This window comes from Hibiscus syriacus, unplaced genomic scaffold (assembly GCF_006381635.1).
Source record: "Hibiscus syriacus cultivar Baekdansim isolate YM2019G1 unplaced genomic scaffold, ASM638163v2 tig00110332_pilon, whole genome shotgun sequence".
NCBI lineage: Eukaryota > Viridiplantae > Streptophyta > Magnoliopsida > Malvales > Malvaceae > Hibiscus > Hibiscus syriacus.
The window spans coordinates 4,012,260-4,036,372 of record NW_024062688.1 but is presented as its reverse complement, the minus strand read 5'-3'; the positions used below and the strand labels follow the sequence as shown (position 1 = coordinate 4,036,372).

Here is a 24,113-nt window from a genome sequence, read left to right as displayed (position 1 = left end):
ATGATCTAAATCAAGTGCTACTTAATTAGGGTGTAATTGTTCTATCGCTGAAGTAGGAGTTTTGTGCTTCCCTTAATCCTCTGCTAAGAGCCTTACCATGAATACATCTCTAAAGGGTCTTTAACCCTAATGATTGTAACTAATACGCATTATTTGAATATGACACCGACTCTACTGAGCATTATCTAAATACAACAATGTTAGTATTTGGTCTCACATAACCACTAGACACTAGTTAACATAGGGGACCCGATGTCACATAGCATCGACAAAATTCCCACTAAGCTACTGAATAATCTCATGGTCTCACATATCCATCATGAAGATCATGGGGGGAACCCAATGTCACATAGCATCGGTACAATTCCCGCTCAACTAAAGCATTGGCTCGATCTCACACAACCGTCAAGCCAAGCTCTAAGGATATCTGATGTGTAACATCCTCAATACCGGGTTAGTGACTAAATTGTAAAGTCTCATAATTTGGTGATTTAAAATATAATGATTGAATACTATAAAGATTTATTGGTAAATTATTGTATGGATTTGAATTGAAAAGAAGAAGGAATAGAAGGGCAAAGAGGTCATTTCTAAGGGAATAAGAAAAGAAGGGTTATATATGTATCCACGTGGGTTGAAGAGGGGAGAACATAAAGTCTTCCAGAGTTCTTTTCTTCTTCTTTATTCCTTATACATGTAAAGCAAAACAAATGTGAGTTTTCTTATTATTGAGTTTCTTGTTAAATTTAAGATTGGGTTTTGATTATTAGATGATAACTAAGCTTAAGGAAAGCTTAGGTTATCTTAAAATCTAAGGATGATGGAGTTAGAAGAGATTAAAGATTAGAGGTTCTTGAATGAAATCTTGGAATAGAGTTCATATCTAGAATTGGAAGTTAAATTTGACTTGTCACCAATCAAGTTAAGACATATTAATGGTTAAAAGTGGAATTAAATCATGTTGCAAAGTTGGTATAATTCTTGGATTTCACAAGGAGGATAGGATTATGAGGTTTAAGATGAAATAAATGAGTATAGATTGGTTTAAGTATGTATACTGGAGTTAAGAATAAAAAAGGAGATGAAACATGAAAGATTTAAGCTGAAATGGATAAGTTTCCGGGTTCAAGAAATGAATTCTGGGCAGAGTGCATCGGTGCACATTTAACGTGTACCGATGCATCAAGAGAAAATCTCAGAAATTGTTGAAGGTGCATCCATGCACATGGAGTGTATCGATGCACTTATTTAAAATAAATTAATATTGAATGCCATTAGCGCATCGATGCATAAGGAGTGCATCGATGCACATGCTTAAAATACAAACATCGAATAGGATTTATGCACTGATGCATGGGTAGTGCATCGATGCACCCGCCAAGGGATGCATCGATACATGGTGTAGTGCATCGATGCATACCTTCAGTAAGAGATGGAAATAGCTTTCTTTTAGCCTAAGGATTAATAGTTTGGAATATATCAATTCGTATATTGATAAGTATCAATGTATTACTATGTAGATTTAGAGCTTAATCTTATTCCAGAATAATCGAAGGATTAGAATCGAATCAAAGCAAGGCTAAGGTGAATGTATTTTATAGTTAAAGTGTATGGAGACAAGACTTGTGATAAGTTTATCTCTGATAGTTGAATTAATGATTCCATACCCATGTATATGCATACATATACTATTGTAATAATGATTACATGCATAATTCATTATATGTTCATATGACATTGAATGAACGAATATCATTGCTAGAGAATATAATCCAGGTATGTGAAATAATGGAAAAGATTATGGGTTTATATGAAAAGTGATGAAAGAGATATGAAATGAGAAATGTATCTGTATTAAAGCATGTTATATGATACGAGAGCTATAGGTATAGTTGGCATGCCAAGAGTCGAGGGTATATTAGTCTTTCAGGATGTATCCAGTGGTCCTTCGGGACGTATTCAGTGGTCATTCGGGACGTATCCAGTGGTCCTTCGGGACAAATACTGAACAAATGTTCAGTTCCCCATGAGGGAATTTATTGAGCTGTGGTGACAGCATTAGTGCACAACCTCAATGTACTCAAATACCTCTATTCTCAATAATGTACATGGGCAATTAAAAGATAAATTAAGGTGAAAATGATACAAGAAGATAAGTTTCATATGTACATGACATGATTATATCGGTTATAGTGAAATGTATACATGCATATTGAAATGTCATGATCAAATGGTAAGAACGCATATTCATGAATCTATAGCTACATGTTTATTTATTGCCTCACTAAGTCTATAACTTAGCGTGTAAGTGATTTACACGTAGGTATCAGGAAACAAGAAGAGCAGTACTAGAAGTGGCAAGAATAGCATCACTACTAAAAGATCATATCAGAAGTAATTGGCAAAGTAGGTATTTTGGGTTGTGTATAGAGTGTTGGCATGTAATAAGTTGTTAATTACGAATGCTCTGATCGATTTTGTATTTCGTGATCTCTTTTATGTAAATTAACGTATTTTGTTTTAATGAAAGTTTAAAATTTCTCTGGTTTTCTTTAAGTGACAAAGTTTGAAAAGTCAATGTGATACTTCGGACTCATATTCGAGTCGGATACAGGTTAGGGGTGTTACATTTAATGGTATCACAACCAGTTTTAGTCGATTCTCGGCATAAACCGAAGTCTAGAGGGTCTTATAATGTATACATGCCACCAAATTAGTGAAAACTTCTGATCTGATAGAATAGTAAGTATGTTGTTTTACTAATAGAATGATAGTATTTTATCTTAATAGATGTCCAGACATGGTAGTTCTAGAAATGAAGCGGGAGATGATAGACCTGCTGAAAGTAGCAATTCACCTGCTCTGGCCAGGCAGAGTGAAGAACATACACCCTCTGGAGTGCCTGTGAATGAACAAGATGTATTCTTTAGAACGTTAGACGCGGTATTGACGCGTTTCCAACGTCCTACTATTTCAACTCCGAAAATGAATGTTGCAAAAGAGTTGAAGGGTTTAGGAGCTCCAGAGTATAGAGAGGAAGCTGAGGAAGGTCCTGTTACTGCGGACCTTTGGCTTAATGACGTGAAAGTCATGCTTGAGGGACTTCATTGTTCCGATGCTGAGAAGCTAGATGGAGTAATTTTCTTGTTAAGAGGGCAATCAATGATCTGATGGACCAATGTTACATTGAGAGTGTCTAGTAATCAAGTAACTTGGTCATTGTTTTTAGAAGAATTCAAGCATAAGTACATCGGAGATCAATTTGTTCGACAGATGAAACAAGAGTTCATAAATTTGAAGCAATAGAATCACACTGTATATGAGTATGAGTGTGAATTCAATAAGTTGAGCCGCTTTGCTACCGAGCTTGTTCCTACAGAGAATGGTGCTTGTGAATGGTTTGTAGATGGGTTAAGTCCTCGGTTGAAGGAAATGTTGATTGTATTGAATCTATCATTGTTTCAAGAGGTAGTCAATCGTACCAAAGCTTTGGAAAGAGCTCAGAATGAGAGATTTGAAAATCAAAGAGCTCAGACAGTCAAAAGAACGAGTGTTTCTTCAAGTTCTGCACCATCAAAAATGGGTAAAGATGCTGGTTCTCGACCCCAAGGGAGATCAGAGTTAGTGGCATCCTCCGCTAGAGGATCGAATCCGATGAGGGGTAGAAAAACTCAGTCAGTGGGATTTGGAGCTGGGAGAGCTAATCAGAGTCAAGTAAGATAATGCCCATATTGTGGAAAGAATCATTCAGGGATATGTAGGATAATTTCTGGAGCTTGTTTTAGATGTGGGGAGACCAGACATTTTGTTCGGGATTGTCCTAGGGTAGCCGATGATTCTGCACAATTAGAAATGTCTATTTCTGCAGGCTAAAGGGAAAGAGATAGAGGCAGAGGAAGAAATCAGTCAGATTCTTCTGCTCAACAAGAGATACACTCCACAGCTCGAGTGTATAATCTCAAGACCAATGAGGATCGGGATGACCCAGAGATTATAATAGGTACATTTATATAGTTTGATAAATATGTTATGGTATTAATTGATACGGGGTCTACATATTCATACATTACTAGTAAGTTAGTGAGAGAATTGAATATTCCGTTGGAAACTACTAGCAATGAGGTGATAGTGACGAATCTATTAGGGCACGGTGCTTGTGTAAATATGGTGAGTCGAGGATGTCCCATACGGATTCAGGGAATTGAATTTCCTGTTAATTTGATGGAATTACCTTTTGACGAATTCGAAGTGATACTGGGAATGGACTGGTTATATCGTTACTATGCTAATGTTGACTGTAGAATGAAAAGAGTAACGCTGAGAAGTCCATAAGGGGTAGATGTGGTGGTATTTAGTGAAAGATGGAATCCATTGGCAAATGTAATTTCAGTAATGTCGACGAAGAAGTTAATGTTACAGGGATGTCAAGGGTTCATTGCTAATGTATTGAATGTTAGAACCAAAGAGAAAGGGATTGACAAAATTCCTATAGTCAGAGAGTTTTTTGACGTTTTTCCTGCAGAGTTACCAGGTTTGCCTCCAGATAGAGAAGTGGAATTCCATATTGAAATAATGTCTGGAACTTCACCTATTGCAATGGTACCATACAGAATGGCTCCAAAAGAGTTGCAAGAATTAAAGATCCAATTACAATAATTACTGGATAAAGGTTTTATCAGCCCGAGTGTCTCACCTTGGGGAGCTCCAGTTTTGTTTGTTAAGAAGAAAGATGGTTCAATGCATCTCTGCATTCATTACAGACAACTCAATAAAGTGACTATCAAGAATAAATATCCACTTCCTCGAATCGATGACTTATTTGATCAATTAAAGGGAGTTTCAGTATTCTCAAAAATTGATTTACGTTCTGGTTATCACCAAGTGAAGATTCAAAAGAAAGATGTTCCAAAGATGGCGTTTAGAATGAGGTATGGTCATTATGAGTTTATCGTGATGCCATTTGGAGTTACGAATGCATCAGTTGCTTTCATGGATTTAATGAACAAAAAATTCTAACCCTATTTAGATTAGTTCGTGGTGGTTTTCATTGATGATATTTTAATATATTCAAAGTTAGAGGAAGAGCATAGTTCGCATTTGAAAATTGTCTTGCAGATTTTACGAGATGAGAAGCTTTATGCTAAACTGTCTAAATGTGAATTCTGGTTGAGTGAAGTGACATTTCTTGGACATGTAATTTCTACAGAAGAAGTTCGAGTGGATCCTCAAAAGATTAAAGCTATTCTGGAGTGGGAAGTTCCAAAGAATGTATCGGAAGTTAGAAGTTTTATGGATTAGTTGGTTATTATTGAAGGTTCGTTAAATTTGTTTCCATAATAGCATTACCCCTAACTAAGCTGTTGAGAAAGGAGATAAAATTTTCGTGGACCCATGAATGTCAAGAGAGTTTTGAAAGGTTAAAGAAGATTTTGACAGAAGCTCTAGTGTTGATTCAACCCGAGTCTGGCAAGAACTTTGTAGTGTACAGCGATGCGTCTCATAACGGTTTGGGATGCGTGTTAATGCAAGAAGGCAAAGTAGTGGCCTATGCTTCGAGGCAACTAAAACCACACGAAAAGAATTATCCTACACATGATCTGGATATGGCGGCATTAGTGTTTGCTCTTAAGATCTTGCGTCACTACTTGTATGGTGAAAAATGCTACTTGTATACGGATCATAAGAGTTTAAAGTATTTGATGACTCAGAAAGAGTTGAATTTAAGACAGAGAAGATGGGTTGAATTTCTCAAGGATTATGACGTAGTGATCGATTTCCATCCAGGAAAAGCGAATGTGGTAGCAGATGCCTTAAGTCGAAAAATGTTTGCAGCCTTACGAGCTTTGGATGCTAGACTATCGTTAAGAGGAGACGGTGCCATATGTGTGGAATTGGCTCTCAAGCCATCATGGCTAGATCGAATTAGAGTATTGTAGGCTAGAGATGAAGAGTGTTCAAAGAAGCTACATCAAATAAGGAATGAAGAGTGTACAGATTATGAGATGAAAATGGATGGGAACCTATATTATCAAGGGAGGCTAGTGATTCCAGATGATAATGAATTAAAGACTGATCTATTAATGGAAGCTCACTATAGTCCATTAACGCTGCACCCAGGAGGAAACAAAATGTTTATGGATCTCAAGAATCGATATTGGTGGCCTAGAATGAAGAAGGACAGTACGTAATTTGTATCAAAGTGTATGACTTGTCAACAAGTCAAAGCTGAGCATCAGGTTCCGTCGGGACAATTACAATCAGTATCAATTCCTCAGTGGAAATGGGAGAATGTAACAATGGATTTTGTGACGGGGTTACCTTTAACTCCAAACAAAAGGGATTCAATCTGGGTGATTGTAGATAGATTGACTAAGTCAGCACCTTTTATCCCGGTGCGAACTAATTTCTCCATGGATAAATATGCCGAACTATATGTTAGAGAAATTATACGTTTACATGGTATACATGTTTCCATAATTTCTGATCGGGATCCTAGATTCACATCGCGATTTTGGAAATCATTACATAGAGCGTTGGGAACTCTGTTGAACTTTAGTACATCATTTCATCCTCAGACTGATGGACAATCTGAGCGAACTATCCAAATTCTGGAGGATATGCTTAGAGCTTGCGTAATCGAATTCAAAGGATCGTGGGAAAGGTATTTGCCACTTGCTGAATTTGTATATAACAATAGTTTTCAATCAAGCATCAAAATGGCTCCCTATGAAGCTTTATATGGAAGAAGATGTTGTACGCCCTTGAATTGGTTTGAGCTTAATGATAAAGAAATTATTGGTCCCGAGTTAATTCAGGAAATGAAAGAAAAAGTTCAAGTGATTCAGAGTAATATCAAAACAGCAGCTGATAGACAGAAATCGTATGCAGATTTAAAGAGAAAGGAAATAGAATATCAAGTTGGAGACAAAGTGTTTCTTAAAGTTTCTCATTGAAAGAAGGTTATGAGATTTGGACTTATAGGAAAATTGAGTCCTCGGTTCATTGGACCCTATGAGATTATTAAGAGGGTAGGATCAGTAGCATATCAACTAACTTTGCCATCTGAAATAGAAAAGATACACAATGTCTTTCATGTCTCAATGCTTCGGAAGTATCGATCTGATCCATCCCATATCGTGAATACTGAAGAGATCGAGGTTCAACCGAATTTGACTTATGAATAGGAACCTATTCAAATTCTAGCTCATGAGGTTAAACAACTAAGAAACAAGACTATTTCATTGGTTAAAGTCTTGTGGAGGAATCACGAAGTAGAGGAAGCAATATAGGAGCGTGAAGAGGACATAAGGATTAAGTACCCCTATCTCTTTGCGTAATGAAAATTCAAGGACGAATTTTCTTAAGGGGGAGATTTGTAACATCCTCAATACCGGGTTAGTGACTAAATTGTAAAGTCTCATAATTTTGTGTTTTAAAATATAATGATTGAATAGTAAAAATATTTATTGGTAAATTATTATATGGATTTGAATTGAAAGGAAGAAGGAATAGAAGGGCAAAGAGGTCATTTCTAAGGGAATAAGAAAAGAAGGGTTATATATGTATCCACGTGGGTTGAAGAGAGGAGAACACAAAGGCTTTCAGAGTTCTTTTCTTCTTTTTTCTTCCTTGTACGTGTAAAGCAAAACAAATGTGAGTTTTCTGATTATTGAGTTTCTTGTTAAATTTAAGATTGGGTTTTGATTATTAAATGATAACTAAGCTTAAGAAAAGCTTAGGTTATCTTAAAATCTAAGGATGATGGAGTTAGAAGAGATTAAAGATTAGAGGTTCTTGAATGAAATCTTGGAATAGAGTTCATATCTAGAATTGGAAGTTAAATTTCACTTGTCATCAATCTAGTTAAGACATATTAAGGGTTAGAAGTGGAATTAAATCATGTTGCAAAGTTGGTATAATTCTTGGATTTCATAAGGAGGATAGGATTATGAGGTTTAAGATGAAATAAATGAGTATAGATTGATTTAAGTATGTGTACTGGAGTTAAGAATAAAAAAGGGGATGAAACATGAAAGATTTAAGCTGAAATGGATAAGTTTTCGGGTTCAAGAAATGAATTCTGGGTAGAGTGCATCGGTGCACATTCAACATGTACCGATGCATCAAGAGAAAATCCCAGAATTTGTTAAAGGTGCATCAATGCACATGGAGTTTATCGATGCACTCATTTAAAATAAATGAACATTGAATGCCATTAGTGCATCGATGCATAAGGATTGCATCGATGCACCTGCTTAAAATATAAACATCGAATAGGATTTATGCACCGATGCATGGGTAGTGCATCGATGCATACCTTCAGTAAGAGATGAAAATAGCTTTTTTTAGCCTAAGGATTAATAGTTTGGAATATATCAATTCGTATGTTGATAAGTATCAATGTATTACTATGTAGATTTAGAGCGTAATCTTATTCCAGAACAATAGAAGGATTAGAATCGAATCAAAGCAAGGCTAAGGTGAGTGCATTTTATAGTTAAAGTGTATGGAGACAAGACTTGTGATAAGCCTATCTCTGATAGTTGAATTAATGATTCCATACCCATATATATGCATACATATACTATTGTAATAATGATTGCATGCATAATTCATTATATGTTGATATGACATTGAATGAACGAATGTCATTGCCAGAGAATATAATCCAGGTATGTGCAATAATGGAAAAGATTATTGGTTTATATGAAAAGTGATGAAAGAGATATGAAATGAGAAATGTATTCATATTAAAGCCCATGTTATATGATACGAGAGCTATAGGTATAGACAGCATGCCAAGAGCCGATGGTATATTAGTCCATCGGGACGTATCCAGTGGTCCTTCGGGACGTATCCAGTGGTTCTTCAGGACGTATCCAGTGGTCTTTCGGGATAAATACTGAACAAATGTTCAGTGCCCCATGAGGGAATTTATTGAGCTATGGTGACAGCATTAGTGCACAACCTCAATGTACTCAAATACCTCTGTTCTCAATAATGTACATGGGCAATTGAAAGATAAATTAAGGTGAAAGTGATACAAGAAAATAAGTTTCATATGTACATGAATGTACATGATTATATCGGTTATAGTGAAATGTATACATGCATATTGAAATGTCATGATCAAATGGTAAGAACGCATATTCATGAATCTATAGCTACATGTTTATTTATTGCCTCACTAAGTCTATGACTTAGCGTGTAAGTGATTTACACGTAGGTACCAGGAAACAAGAAGAGCAGTACTAGAAGTGGCAAGAATAGCATCACTATTAAAAGATCATATCAGAAGTAATTGGCAAAGTAGGTATTTTGGGTTTTGTATAGAGTGTTGGCATGTAATAAGTTGTTAATTACGAATGCTCTGATCGATTTTGTATTTTGTGATCTCTTTTATGTAAATTAATGTATTTTGTTTTAATGAAAGTTTAAAATTTCTTTGTTTTTCTTTAAGTGACAAAGTTTGAAAAGTCAATGTAACACCTCAGACTCATATTCGGGTCAGATATGGGTTAAGGGTGTTACATGGTGTACTGGACTGATGCAACTACACATGCATATTTAAGGTCCCTAAGGCCACACAACACTAACAACTCCCCACTATGGCAATTGAGGCCTAACTACACACTGATGTAGGTCAATAACTAAAGTGAGGTTAACCTCTCACTAGTTGTCATCTCACTTGTTCTCTCGTTTAGAACGTAATGCAAAGGTTATTAATATGTTATTTCTGATAATTTATTAAGTTGCTCTATTCTGGTCATTAGCTCTTAAGGATGTTTTAGTTATTTCTGTCTCTAAAGAGGTCTATATTATGATTTTACGATAATTAATATGTTTGTTGTTCACTGCCTATAAAATTAGTTAGCGCAATACCTGACTCTGTTTCATTACTAGGTAGCGACATTCTATTTGTTTTTATCATACTTCTTTTCAATACCCCTTGAATTGTAGGGACGAATCATACGTTCTCGGTTCACTGATGTTCTCGAAGTACATGATTTCTCTATTACTTAATCTGATTTACTTATCGTACTGTACCACTTATATGGTTACTTCGATGTATCACGCTTAGTATGGTTACTTCGATTGTAACCAACTCCTACAAGTGTTTTTAGGCCCTCTTGGTCAATTGTGTCCCTCACGGAATAAGTTTCACCATTACGGATCATCCTTAACTGTTACGGACCTTAAAAAGGTTAAATTTAACCATTCAAAGTAGGTTGTATCGAAACTCTACTTGTAATATTGATACCCTAGGGTCAAGTATCAATGCCCCTATGAGTATCGGTACCAAAATGGTTTTGTTTGCTAAAAATTAGCCCAATATCCATACCAGGTACCCTGAGTATCGATATTGTAGGGGAAATATCGATACTCTCTCCAGTAGTATCGATACTCCCAATTAATTTCACCCCAAATTCATCTTTGTTCATCCAATATCAATATTGTTCATCAATTATCAATACTCAAACCCAGAAATGTCTTATTTAAACTTGGGAAAGACTCAAAAAGCACTCTAAAGGTCTTAGTTTGGTTCTTAATCTCTTGTTAAAGTATTAGGAAGTAATCTAGGGCCATAAAGTATCATAAAAACACACGTTTTATATCAAATTAGTCATTTATGACATGAATCAAGTATGAAACTCTAAAATACTCAAATACCTAAATCTTAACAAACCATCATGCTTATGAAAGCCTTAATACCACAAAGGATTAGAAATACACTATCTTGATGTTAAAATCCCGAAATGAAGCTCCTTTAGCCAACCAACACTCCCCTCTAGGGCTTGGATGATAAAACCCCTACTTTCTCTAGCAAAATAAGAAATCAAAGCTTAAATCCTTAAAACGAGGTTGATGGAGGGATTATGAACGAATTTGAAGTATGAAAGATGCTCAAGAACTTACCTTTGAGTTATGAAACTTTGAAAGGAAGAAGAAGAGGAAAAATGAAAAGAAAATAAAGAAATGGAGATAAAAGAGATAAAAGCTTTCCTCTTTTTAAAAAAGGGGTAATCACACTATAACTCATTTTTCATCTTTCTACAGTGGAAAAAATCATTTTTTATGAATAATTTGGTTCAATTCCAACCCAATCAAGCTCACACTCAATCTAACGGCTTTAATTACAAACTCCATGAGGTCTATAAAACTCTTGGATAAACCCGAAACTACTACTAGCCCGAAAATTAGGGTGTTACACCCTCAACCCATACAAAGAATGCCCCACCTAGTACATAAATATCTATTTACATTATCACCCATGTCTATACAAGTATATGCAATTTTAATCCTAATGTACTCACCAATTATATTCAAAATCGCATGGTGCCCTCTAAACACACCCTAAAAAAGCATTATATTTCTTTCTTTCCAAATACAATACACAAACATTCCTAGCTATCTTAAGAATAAAGGAAAGTAAGGATTTACCCTTAAGATAGGTCGATGCCCATTCCAACTCCTCCTTCTGCCCTATTTCTCTCCTGGAAAAGTTACACCTAGCCAAGATGACCTCCCAAATACTTCTAGAAAATGAGCACTCAAAGAAAAGGTGGTTCTTGGTTTCATGGCTATCACAAAACACATACTTCTTATCCACAACAATTCCCATATGTAATAGTCTCTCTTTGGTGGGAATCCTTCCTAAAATGGACATCTACCCGATAAAAGCATGCTTAGAGATATGGAGGGGGAACCACAAAGTCCTATGTCAAGTCACCTTAGGCCTCCCATATCTTATCTTAGACCAGATCTAACTGACAAAAATGGATGATAGACTCGAAGCAGAATAAAAAAGAACACGGACATCATCCCTCATATCTAGTAGTTTCCAAATGATTTAATAGGCAATCAAATTTTAGTATACATATATGCCTCCAAATAACTCGGGATCCAGTAGTAGTAGAATCCCGACCCTTCCAGAAAAACCTAGAGCAAAGTTGGTCAATTCTCATTAAAATTGATTGGATCAAATGAGTCATCTACACCAATAATCAGAGATACTAAAAAGGACAGACCTAATCAACTGGGCTCTTCCAGCATAACTAAGATGCTAAGTAACCTATTGACTCAACTTATTCTTGATCTTCCCGGTCAAAACAAAACAATCATTGTCAGTAAGCCTTATTGTCACCAGCGGAACAACAAGGTAACGAACAGGTAATTTACCAATATGAAACCCATTGACCTGCTTAATAGCCTCCATCTGGTCCATAACAACACCATATATGAAAATTTCACTCTTTGTGGCATTCAGTTTTAGACCAGAAAGAGTATAAAATTTGTTCAACACATTGTGAACACCACTAACAAAATCCAGAGTCCCTTTGTAGAAGATCAGAAGATTATCAACAAAACGTAAATAGATAAACTTCACTTTCTTGCATCTAGAATGAAAGCCTAAAGTGCCCAATGTGTGTATGATGAAGGACTTTCACCCCATTTCTTGTTTTGTATATGGTTATTGCCAAGATTCATGTGAATAAGCTTGCTGGGGTTTTCCCACTATGATAGCCTGGAACCAAACTACTTTTGTTCAAAATCGTAGCATAATAGAATTTTGTTTGAGATTTCTTATACTTGGGTCTAAGCATATGAGTGGGCAATAGGTGAGTGGTTTGATAGAAGTTGAATGCTTCAGTTCTGATGGCTAGCTCTTCTTATTTTAGTTGGTTGATGTGCTCGGATAATATATATGAGAGCGAGGTTTTGAATTTTTTAATTAAATCTGTTTGGAGTGTTTAGAGTTGTGGAGTTTTTAACTTTGGAGTTTTGAGTTCATCTAGATTTGAGTTGGTGTTTATAATCGCTGCCATGATCCCTGTATTCTCGGAGTTGGTCGGCGATGCGTGTTCGTTATTAACTGATGGTGCTTGGTGTTATGCTCAAAGATGGTGCTAGAGTGATTGGTCTTCAAACGTTCTTGGTAGTGAGCTGGTTAGAGGTTGAACATTGATCCTACGTTTGAAATTTGTGGTTCTGTTTTTAATTAATTTTTCTGCTTTATCGGCATTGCCAATGGAGGTCATCTCTAATGAAACTTTATGGAATTTGGCTATTGTGGGTCTGGTTGCTTTAGCATGTGATGTACTCTCACTCACCAAAAATGATTAATAAGCTTTTCTACACAACTTTCATACAACTACAAATTATTAGTCCACCAAAGCTTGATTTAGATTTGAATTTATAACCTCATTTTAAAATTCTAATTTAATTATAATAATTTAAATCTAAATTTATTAAATTATCAATTAATTATTTAAATATATTGAATTTAAATTTAAAAAATAAAACAATTATAAACAAAAAAATAAATTTAAATTCATTATTTATTTATAAAAATAAAACAAAATTATAAGTCTTCAAATTCCAATATATTTAAATTATAATGTTGAAAACTTATAAAAATAAATCAAATCGTTACACTGTATGGACGGATGAGTGGGGCGCACAGGCAAACAATCTGTTCTGTCTTTTGACACATCACTCCAACTTTCTTTGCTTTTTTCTAAATTTTAATTAATTAATTAATATTAAAAACTTTGGATGCAAAGCTACTTCTGTAATCTCTACCTTATTGCTGTGCAAAACATTTATGCAATTATATATATAAATGTATATTTCGAACGTATTCATTTATTTATTATTTTCAAACATATTCGTTTAATGTTTGCGAACGTATTTATTTTTATGTTCACGAACGTATTTATTTATGTTCACGAATGTGTTTGTTTAGCGTTTATGAACGTATTAGTTTAGTGTTTATTTATTTGTTCAATTTTTAGTTATACCCTTTCATTAGCAAGTTAAAGAAAAAATATTAGTATTATATTACTAGTGTTTAAACTCCTTAAAATTTATAATTTTAAATTTAACTTTTATCATGTGTTCGATTTAGTCACTACCTTCACTAATATTTAAAATGTAAAAATAAAATAAAATAAAAAAGGAGAACTGGGTAAACAAGCATGTTCATGAATATAAATGAACAAGTCGATAAACGAGCTTATAAATGAACTTGTTTATGAATATAAACAAACCGAATACACATTTGTTCGTGTTTGTTCGTTTACTAAATGAACGTAAAATTTTTGTTCATACTCGTTTACTTAGCTTGCTTAATAAACAAATATTATACAAATGATTTACGAACAATTTACCAAACAATATGTTCATTTCTCTCCTATGTTGAGTATAAATAAAATTTCAAGATAGGCAAAATCAATAAAATATAGAAGTAATAAAAAAATTAATTTTAAAAAATAAAATTTAAAGTGTAAGATAACACTTATCCACCCTGAACATATATATATCACATTAATCCCTATTTAGATTAATCCTTTCATATTTTGATATTATAATAAATTTAATTATTAATATTTATATTTTTTTATTAATTTAGTTGTTATTTTGTTTGTATATTAAATTTAGCTCATAATCTTAAAAAAATAAATTTGGTACTCAATATTTTAAATACTTAAATATTTACTTTTTAATAAAAATATTAAATTTTACACCAAAGTACGCATTCCCTCATCGGTTTGATTTTACGATCTTGTTTTATCATCTATCTATTTTATCTTCTTTAAATTATATTTAACGTATCATTTTTATTATCCACCATTAAAGAATAAATATAATTGTTATAATTTTTTTATTGGTAGATGATCAAAACAAAATTAAAATATAACATGAAATATAAATTAAAAAAATTATCTGATCAAAATGAAATCACAAAAATAAATAAATAAATAATAAAATAGGTAGTTTACCCTGAATTTTACCGCCATAAACTTAGCGTCCAACATGTTACTTTATACAAAAAATTGTAATAAATTTTTAAAAATTTAGATGTTATTAACATAATATGTAGTTTCATGTTAACATAAAATACATGTGGATTGTTATGCGATCTGCCATGACATAATAATAATAATAACAATAATAAACATACATAAATATACAAGGGTCACACTTATTTTCATTATTGGACAACGTCAATTATTATCAATCCAAAATGTACGGAGCAAGACATCAAATGTCACATTTTCTAGCAATCCGACTATTTTTTTAATTTTTATTTTATTTTACTGATTCAAGCAAATATATATATATATATATATATATGTAGTTAAGGAAATTATTTAAAAAGTATTTTTTAGAGAGAAAATGCTTATAAAATTAAATGAATGGACCATATCCATATTAGTTATGGACCACCCAATTCATTACTCATAAAATTCTAATAAGACAAATTTGTCTTCACCAATGATAGAAATATAATATAAAAAAGTAACTTAAATAAGAATAAAACTAAAAATAGCAATAAAATAAAGCATACAACACATAATTTTGATATGAAATAAAAATAATATCATATATATTAAATATATTTAACAAAAACATAAATAAATACATAAAATTGTCTCATATATATAATAATAAATTAAATCTACTTATATTTAATATAAAAATTTTAGTTTTATATTCTTTTAAAGTTGTTAAATGAGTAAAAATAGAATATTGTTTTTTTAGATATCTTCTTATTTTTTAATATTAATCTTAATTATCTATTTTGAATCATCCAATAATCTTATAAGTATAAAAATTTAAAAAAAAAATTAATCAGTATGAAAAATCTTACTTTTTATAAAAATTATTAATAATAATATATAAAAAATGTAATTTTTACTTTAATTTTAAAGTTACTAAATAAAATACAAAGGAATTTCAAATCAAAACACAAATTTAGAAAGTCTCAATCTTCATGGGATCCTTTGTAAGTTTATTACATAGATGGATGGCCGAACTTTTCTCTCTCCAGAAATTTAAAAATAAAAAAAAAAAAGAATTAATAATCTATTTTCATCCAAATCGATTTCACTCACACATCTATGCCTCCCTGTTCGATTCACAGACTCCTTTCATTCACACATGTGTATATATATAATTCCACCCATTGATCTCAAAGAACATTAGCTGCTACAACAACAACAACAGCAGCAACAAAAAGGAGAGAGAGAGAGAGAGAGAAGGGCCTATAAGCCCCTCTCTCTTCTTATTATGCTTCTTCTCAGATCTTAGATTCTCTTACTTTTCTCCATCTGGGTTTTTCTTCTTCAATATCATTGTTTCTTTAAAAAAAAACTTAATAAAAAACAAATAACCAGTAAAGGTCGATTATTTTTTCTTCATTATTTACTGTTTATCATTTCTGGGTATTGCTGTTTATTCTTCATTTCCATGAAAGTTGGATCCTTTTTTTTGGCTTTGGGTCTTTTAGGAATCCTGGATTGTTGGTCGGTTGATGATCGAATCTGTAATTGGTCTCATGCTTTTCGATTGAATCCTACAGCACCCGATCTCTCTTTATATTGATATATAAAAAAAAGAAGACGAGGCTTTTTTTTTATTTTCAGTATTCAGACAAGGTATACTTTTCTTTTGTTTAATCTGCATTACCATGTTTATGTTGGATTGTTCTTTAAGACATGATGTTCAATCTTTAATTGTCTTGAAATTTAAGGAATCGATGTCTCTGTTATACCTTTTTTGTAAATCCGATGTCTCTTGTCTTCTCTAGTTGAATTGTATTTAACTGATCTATGAAAAAGGCTTGATTTTTAATTGTGTGTTTTAGGATGGAAATGGAACTTGGCAAGCTATTCATTGGTGGGATTTCTTGGGACACAAATGAGGAACGTCTTAGAGAATATTTTCAGACTTTTGGGGATGTTGTGGAAGCTGTTATAATGAAGGATCGGGCTACCGGTCGTGCCCGGGGGTTCGGGTTTGTCGTTTTCGCCGACCCGTCTATCGCAGAAAGAGTTGTCATGGAAAAGCATATGATAGATGGTAGAGCTGTAAGTTCCTTGTCTTTCGACTCTCTTATAACATGATGTATTCGGAAACATGAACGATACTCTTTGATTGGTTTTATTTCATTTCACTAATTATATAACATACAATTCAAGGATTTAGAATTCGCAAGTCACTTGTCCTGATGCTGTTTGATGAACTTATATATTGGCAACATGTTGCAATTGAGTAAGAGCTGATCTGGTAATATGTAGAGTCCCGAACATCGTTACTGTCGACTGCTTCATTTTGTAGTCCTAATCATCTGTGGGACATTGCTTTCACTTTTTGAATAGATTTTTTCGAGGATCAGTGCTTATCTTAGAAGAGACGATTGATGCCTGAAATAGCACAAATTTTCCTCTTACAGTTGCATTAAGAAGTCATATTTGCTAATTCTGAAACACCATTGATGATAATTTACCATCCAAGAGACTTTGCAAATCATGAACCTAGAGTGTTTCAAAATTACAATCTATATCAAGCGGAAGAGCATATTTCTACATCGCTTTTCTTGGTTGCTCGAACAAAAGTTGGGAAAGTTTAACAACTTTTTACATCAAGATTCAAAGAGTTTGTGCACTTGAGGAACTCGGATTTTCTTTTTCAGGTTGAGGCAAAGAAGGCAGTTCCTAGGGATGACCGGAATGTTCTAAACAAAATCAATGCCAGCATTCATGGATCACCCGGTCCTGCTCGAACAAAAAAGATATTTGTCGGAGGGTTAGCATCCACAGTCACCGAGGGTGACTTTAAGAGGTACTTTGAGCAGTTTGGTACAATTACGGATGTTGTTGTCATGTATGATCACAATACTCAGAGGCCACGAGGTTTTGGATTCATAACATATGATTCAGAGGAAGCCGTGGATAAGGTCTTGCAACGAACATTTCATGAACTCAGTGGAAAAGTGGTTGAGGTCAAACGGGCTGTCCCCAAAGAATCATCTCCAGGGCCAAGTCAGAACCAGTTAGGCGGGTATAACTTTGGTCTGAGTAGAGTCAATAGCTTCCTTAATGGTTACATGCAGAATTATAATGCTAGTTCGGTTGGAGGTTATGGTATTAGAGCGGAAGGTAGATTTAGTCCAGTTACCGTTGGTCGGAGTGGATTTCCTCCTTTGGGACCTGGTTATGGGATGGGACTTAATTTTGAGCCGAATTTTAGTCCAAGCTATGGAGGAAGCTCAAACCTTAGTTCTAACCTCAGTTACGGATGGAGGTTGAACACTTCATTTAAACCAGACAGGTTTGCTAGCCTACTTGGGTATGGTGGGGGCAGTGGAGGAAACAGCTCTATCTCAAACTTAGCAGGTCGAAATATGTCGGGAAATGGCAGTCTTAACTATGCTGCTAACTCTGCAAACTCAAATTCTATCTTGGGTTCTGGAAGTGGGAATTTAGGTGTGAATTCTTTCGGCAACATTGGACCACTTTGGGATTCTTCTCCTTCTTCGGGTCAAGGTGGTGCAGCTTTTGCTTACAATAGCGGCAACCTCAGATACAGAAATGGAGACTTTGGGGTTGGATCAGTAGGGATAGGCTACGAGAGAAACAACAGGGCCGGTGTTGCACAGTTAACATCCCAAGGTGCTTCGAATGGTGGTTATAACAGGGCTTATGCTGATATCGATGAAAATGGATCACTTTATGGGGATTCCACTTGGCTGCCTCCACCCCTAGACCTAGAGCGGTCTAGTTCCTTCGGTTTTGGGCTGAGAAACACAACTTCAGATGTTAGGACTAATAGCTCTGCTGGTTACATTGGTGGCTATGGTGTTACCGATATGCAGTCAGATAGGGGTAAGACGATTTATTTTCTATTTTACCGCTTCGTTTTTACCCATTCCTTTTTCCTAGGATAATCTCGCTGTTTGCGTCTACTTATTAACGGCTCTGCATGTTTAAGATATTAGAACACTCATCAACAGATGCAGGGAATGTATACTAGTAGAAAGCGTTTACATCTACATGCTCTTACAAATATAGAAGTTACAACAACAATAAATCCGAACAACTCAACGGACTAAATCTAGACCAAACCGACACATAAAGTTCACGAGGATTCTCGTACTCAATACCTCGTTTTCCATGCATCCTAGACTAGTAACGGAAACAGATAATGTTACTTAGGGTACTTTCTTTGTGGTACTAATCTCTTTATCATCATATTTCTGCAGTAATTGCCACATAGGAGGACGATGCCATGACGTGAAAAGAAGAAGATAATTTGCACGGCGGAGCGGCTCGATGACCGGATTTCTACATATTCCTTAGTGAAATATTTTCAGTTTTTATATGGAAAGAAAATACGAGTAGGGCTAATTTGGTTCACCTTGTTTGATGAAATAAGTTGATATAGAGATGAGTTGCAAAGAAGAATTCATGTAAGGTTTGAGCATTGGGGTTTCTTTTTGTTTTTATTTTCAATACAGGTTTTGTTTACTGGGATGGATTAAGATGTAAAATCATAATTGTGGGTATACGCAGAATATGTATCATGCATCTGTTGTGGACAGTGGGGATACATATAAGGGCAGACCTTTTTGTTTTTGTTTTTCTCATATTAATTTAGGGTTGTTGGATAATCTTGCTGATGATATGTTATCCAGTCAAGTTTCTGGGTTTATTGTACTTTGTAGATTGAAATTGTAATGAGATATTTGCTTTGATTTGAATTTACATTGTGAATCCCCAAGCCCACATATATTATTTTGTACATGCTTTTGTCTAATTTGATCTATAAACCTGACAATGAAATTGATAAATGCTACGTATTGTGGTGGCTAAAGGTAACACGTGGTTTTATGCATTGAACCGGGGAGTTTTCTTCAACCTTCTTCTCCCTTAACGTTTACTTTTCTTCTGTTTTCTTGCTTCTTTCTCATCTACTTGTCTCCTTCTAAGATGCATGTGGCTATGGTTTCTGCTGCTAATCATAGTGTACACTTTACAACCAACACTAATAACAAATATAAATTTCCCATCTTTGAACCCAAAAACCATTCTTGCCCTCCGTCTTTGTTGAGAAAAAAAGGTACCTTTCTTCAATCTCCCGTTGATTCAACCAGTTTCATGGAGAAAAAAGGCTGCAATTTTTACTCTACATGTTACATCAATTTACCACTGTTACTTTTCAACTGGATTGGCACTTGTTAAAACATTATTTAATGTTTCTATTGTATCTTCGATTCGTATCCTTTTAAAAATTAAAAAGTATCTTTAAGCCAATGATTTAAGTACTAAAAATTCTACAATACGGAAGCCACGACATATTCTTTGAAACAATAGATTGAATATCGGTAGCATAGAATTGAGCAATAAAATTCGATAGTAGTCAAGAACAAGATTCTTCTCTAGTCATTCAGTTATCATATTGCATTCTCATAAGATCCAAATAAACTATGTAAATCAGATTGATTTTGAATAGATAAATGGCTTTTACGCGAGAGGGTTGAAATCGGCTGGGCAAGGACTAAATTTACAGCTTCCGAACAGTCCGATTGCATTTAGAACCGTTCAAAACCATGGTCCATGCCACTTGAAGACCAATGTAGAGGCTTCATTAGCAGCTTGAGGAGGTGTGAGGATGCTGAGAGCTTCCAAAATTCAACAATCCAGCCACTATTGTTAGAAAGGAACATGTCTCCGATAAACTCGAAACGAGTGATAGATGACATCGAAACATCGGTGTTCAAGCATATCTAGTCTTGCAGAGGTGGAGTTCACCTAAAGGACTCCAATCGGTGATGGTAAGGACCAGCAGCCTTCGAGGGGAGGCTTGCAAAGTGGAGAGTCCAGACAAAGCTAAAGTGGACGACTTTAGATAGAGGTGAGAAAGTCAATAAAGACGAACGCCTTATGTCAGCTTCCAAATCTGTCACAATAAAAAAAAAAAAAGAAGATTCCAATACATATTATCATGATTAGTATTAGATATATTACATAAATTATCATAACTATTTTTCAATAGAACAGCCAAATAAATAAATGGCGCTACTAATGGGAATCATTCCAAGGGCAACACCATCAGACACAGTTGTGGAGGTATGGAAGAACAAATAATGAATTTGGTTGAATTTAAACCATGTATTAACTGGCTAAAGTTCCATTTCTTACGGTTGTTGTATGTTTGAAGGGTGATGACACTGATACAGTTCCAACCCCCAAATTTATGGATACTGAATAAATTCCTTTACTCACTGCTTTTCATATGGAAATTTTGGGGGTTTCACTGAGAATTTATTGTCTATGATCTAACTATTACTGAATGAGTTGCAGATGAATGTTGCAAAAGCAAATGTCTATCTGGATTCATCCAGGAAGCATAACAAGTTCGCCATCACTAAGACGTATGTAGTATGCCTTTTAACTCGAATATGAGCATGGAAATGGTGTTTAAGACCCGGAACTGCTAGAGGCGATATGTTTTACGATTATAAACAACTTACTCCAGTATCATCCTGTAATCACCTTTTCCTAATGAGAAATCTCCGAGTAGAACCCTATTGGCATGTTTGTGTAACAGGAATCTTCTTCAGCTCATCCAGTATGTTCAGGCATGTTTTTTTTGTGTTGAATGTTTGGTGAAACGAGGTTTACAGCAGCCATGAGACGTGTTTGTTGTAATTCCGATGCATAATTTTCATGCTTGCAGCAGTCAAGCAGAGACCAGGGATCGTAAATGTTACGAATTGTCCATAAATGTTTAAGCTGAGAATAATCACACAATAATCTTGGCCCTTGGTTTAAGTTCTGCTTTGCTGGGATAACTCAGCTTCCTATACATGGAGACCGCTGATCGGGCAGGGTTGCTGGTGGATCTTGTAAAAATCATTAACAACATCAACATCACTGACGAGTTCGGCTAGTTTGACACTGAATTGTGATCGATTACTGTTTCTCTTTGGTATGCCCTCAGCTCAATTTTTTTCTCCCGAAATTTTACCTTCGAGATGCAGGGATTGTTGGCAAAGGCAAAGTTTCACTTCAGCTACAAGGGTAAAGGTATCAGTAGGTAGTGCAACTAACACAAAAATTTAACACACTGCACTTTCAACTGGAGGTGCAGTATTAATCATTTAGGTATGGCAGAGCATATGCCCGAATCGCTTGCCGGGGCATCGTTTTAATGTGTTTTGACCTCATGAAATCTGGCAGGTTCTCGCTAATAGTTTACGATATTTCTTGAGGCGTCCGACTTCAGAGGATGTGAGTTTTCAGAACTAAGATTTGCATTGTATGAAAAATAAAGGATATGCAGCAAGCAAGATGTTCTGCAAAAATATGGTTTATTATGTAAATCACTGTGTCATTGTATTGCATAACAGCAGAAAGTGAAAGTCCTGCAGGAAATAGGGGTACAAGGAAATATGTTAGACATTTCTAAAAAATCATAACATCTGAATTTGATCTTTCTGTTTTTCCCATTCTAATCCCCCATTGAGCTCATTTACACTTGGGCTAATTCTATATTTTCCATACAAGTCTCTTCCTCGGCCAACATATGATAAAAGCAAAGCGCGAATGAGCAAAACAGATGTTATTAAACTAACATTTTAACATTGTCGATAAATGAAGGTATGGAGAAGAAGAAATATCAGTAACTTCAGTGGCAAATTATGGAGATGGATTCATATTTCATAAAGCGTCAGGATGAACAAAACCCTGCTGGTTTGGCCCCTGCTTCGAGTAGTTGGTTGTCTTCTGCCTGTAAAACAACAGTCTTCCCGTCCAATTTTGTTGGCTATTCTCTCTTCTTTCGACTTGTGCTTCTTCTGTTGCCAGCTTTGTTAATTTAATACATTTGATTTTTGTATTAAAGATATATGAATTTCAATTTGATTAAATTTTTATTTTCAAAATTTAAATTTCGAATTCTTAACCAATTTAGATTAGAAAATAATTTAAAAACTAACATAACACCATGTTAATCTTTAATTAAATAATTGAATTATTTACTATCTAATTCATTTTATGATTTCAATTTCTCCTTTTTTAACAATAATTTAATTTGTTAATCTTTCTCGACGATCGGTATCTTTACTTTCTGCCCTGGTATGTTTGATTGCTCTCATACTGTATTGTTTGAAGTGCTGATTTTGTACTAGCGTTTTAAGCTAGGTAATAATTGTGGTTGCTAGTCTGTTTGCTGCCCTTTGCTTTCGGTCTGCAGGATTGTGACTGTATCCAGGCGTAAGCTGGCACAGTTTGTTTTTAGTCATGCACCATATGCTAATTTGATGCTAGGTGTCTATATAAGTAGTGTGTGTGCTTGGAGTCGATAGTTGAAGGTCAGTTGGAGGTGATTTTCTGGCTCTTCTGGTGGCATCCTTTAGTGATGGGTTCAAAGGGTTTTATGGGGTTTTAGTTCAGGATGTAACTGTCGATAGAGTTGTGTTTACTGTAAAAGACGAACTTGTATTTCTTCAGCAACCATGAAGCACAGGTTTTTTAACGAGACTCATGGTTGTTTGGTCGTTTTTATAGGTGTTTTGATAATAAAACCAAACAAAACCATTTAAAAAATAAATATTTTATTTTATTTTATTAGTTCTATAATTATTCTCCATTTTGGATCAAATTTAGTTTTCATACTCCTTCCATTCCTATTTTTAATAAAAAAATCTTTTTTAATTTTAATCTTTCTATTTTTTATTTTATTCAATTTGATACTTCAACTATATTCCTTTTATAAATTCTTTTTTTCCCAACAGTCCCTTTAAATCCTTTATGTTCACATTAATAATTTATTCTCAAGACACCTTTTTTACAAAAACAATGTTATATATATATAATTTATTAAATAAAATTATAAATTGCATTTACACATAAAAATCAATATATATATATATATATATATATATATATCTTAGAGAAACTTGTTTGAATTTTAATCCATTTATATATAATAATATTATAAATAATTATGATTACATTTAAACAAAAACAAACTCCAAAAAATTCGAATAAAATTTGCACTATAGTAGGACAAGACATGTCCCTGCTCTGCCATCTAACGGATGAGTAATAACGACAGAAGAAAAGGTAAGACTTAGTTTGTTTTTACTGTCTAATCTATTCAAATTTTTTATGTCTGACCACTCGTAGATATTAAACTTCGCAGACCGTTTATTTTTTAGAAAACAGAAGCTCTTCTAATGTCTGCGAGAGCTCTTCTTGATGCAGACATGATTTTATATCTTCAAAGGTCTTCAAACCTCTTCAAGAACAATTATAAAATAT

General features: G+C 34.2%; 1 protein-coding gene across 2 annotated transcripts; it reads left to right on the top strand.

Moving 5' to 3' along the window:
• The first annotated feature begins 15,993 nt into the window (after positions 1-15,993).
• Positions 15,994-19,086, top strand: LOC120119455 (heterogeneous nuclear ribonucleoprotein 1-like). 2 transcript variants are annotated; one of them, XM_039139273.1, is made up of 5 exons: positions 15,994-16,186; positions 16,295-16,442; positions 16,652-16,874; positions 17,480-18,671; positions 19,049-19,086. In XM_039139273.1, exons 3-5 carry the CDS (start codon positions 16,653-16,655, stop codon positions 19,060-19,062), a joined length of 1,428 nt encoding a protein of 475 aa, XP_038995204.1. In that variant the 5' UTR covers positions 15,994-16,186; positions 16,295-16,442; position 16,652; the 3' UTR covers positions 19,063-19,086. The 2 variants fall into 2 exon arrangements, with proteins under 2 accessions (XP_038995204.1, XP_038995205.1); XM_039139274.1 differs by lacking the exon at positions 16,295-16,442.
• Positions 19,087-24,113: the final 5,027 nt, after the last annotated feature.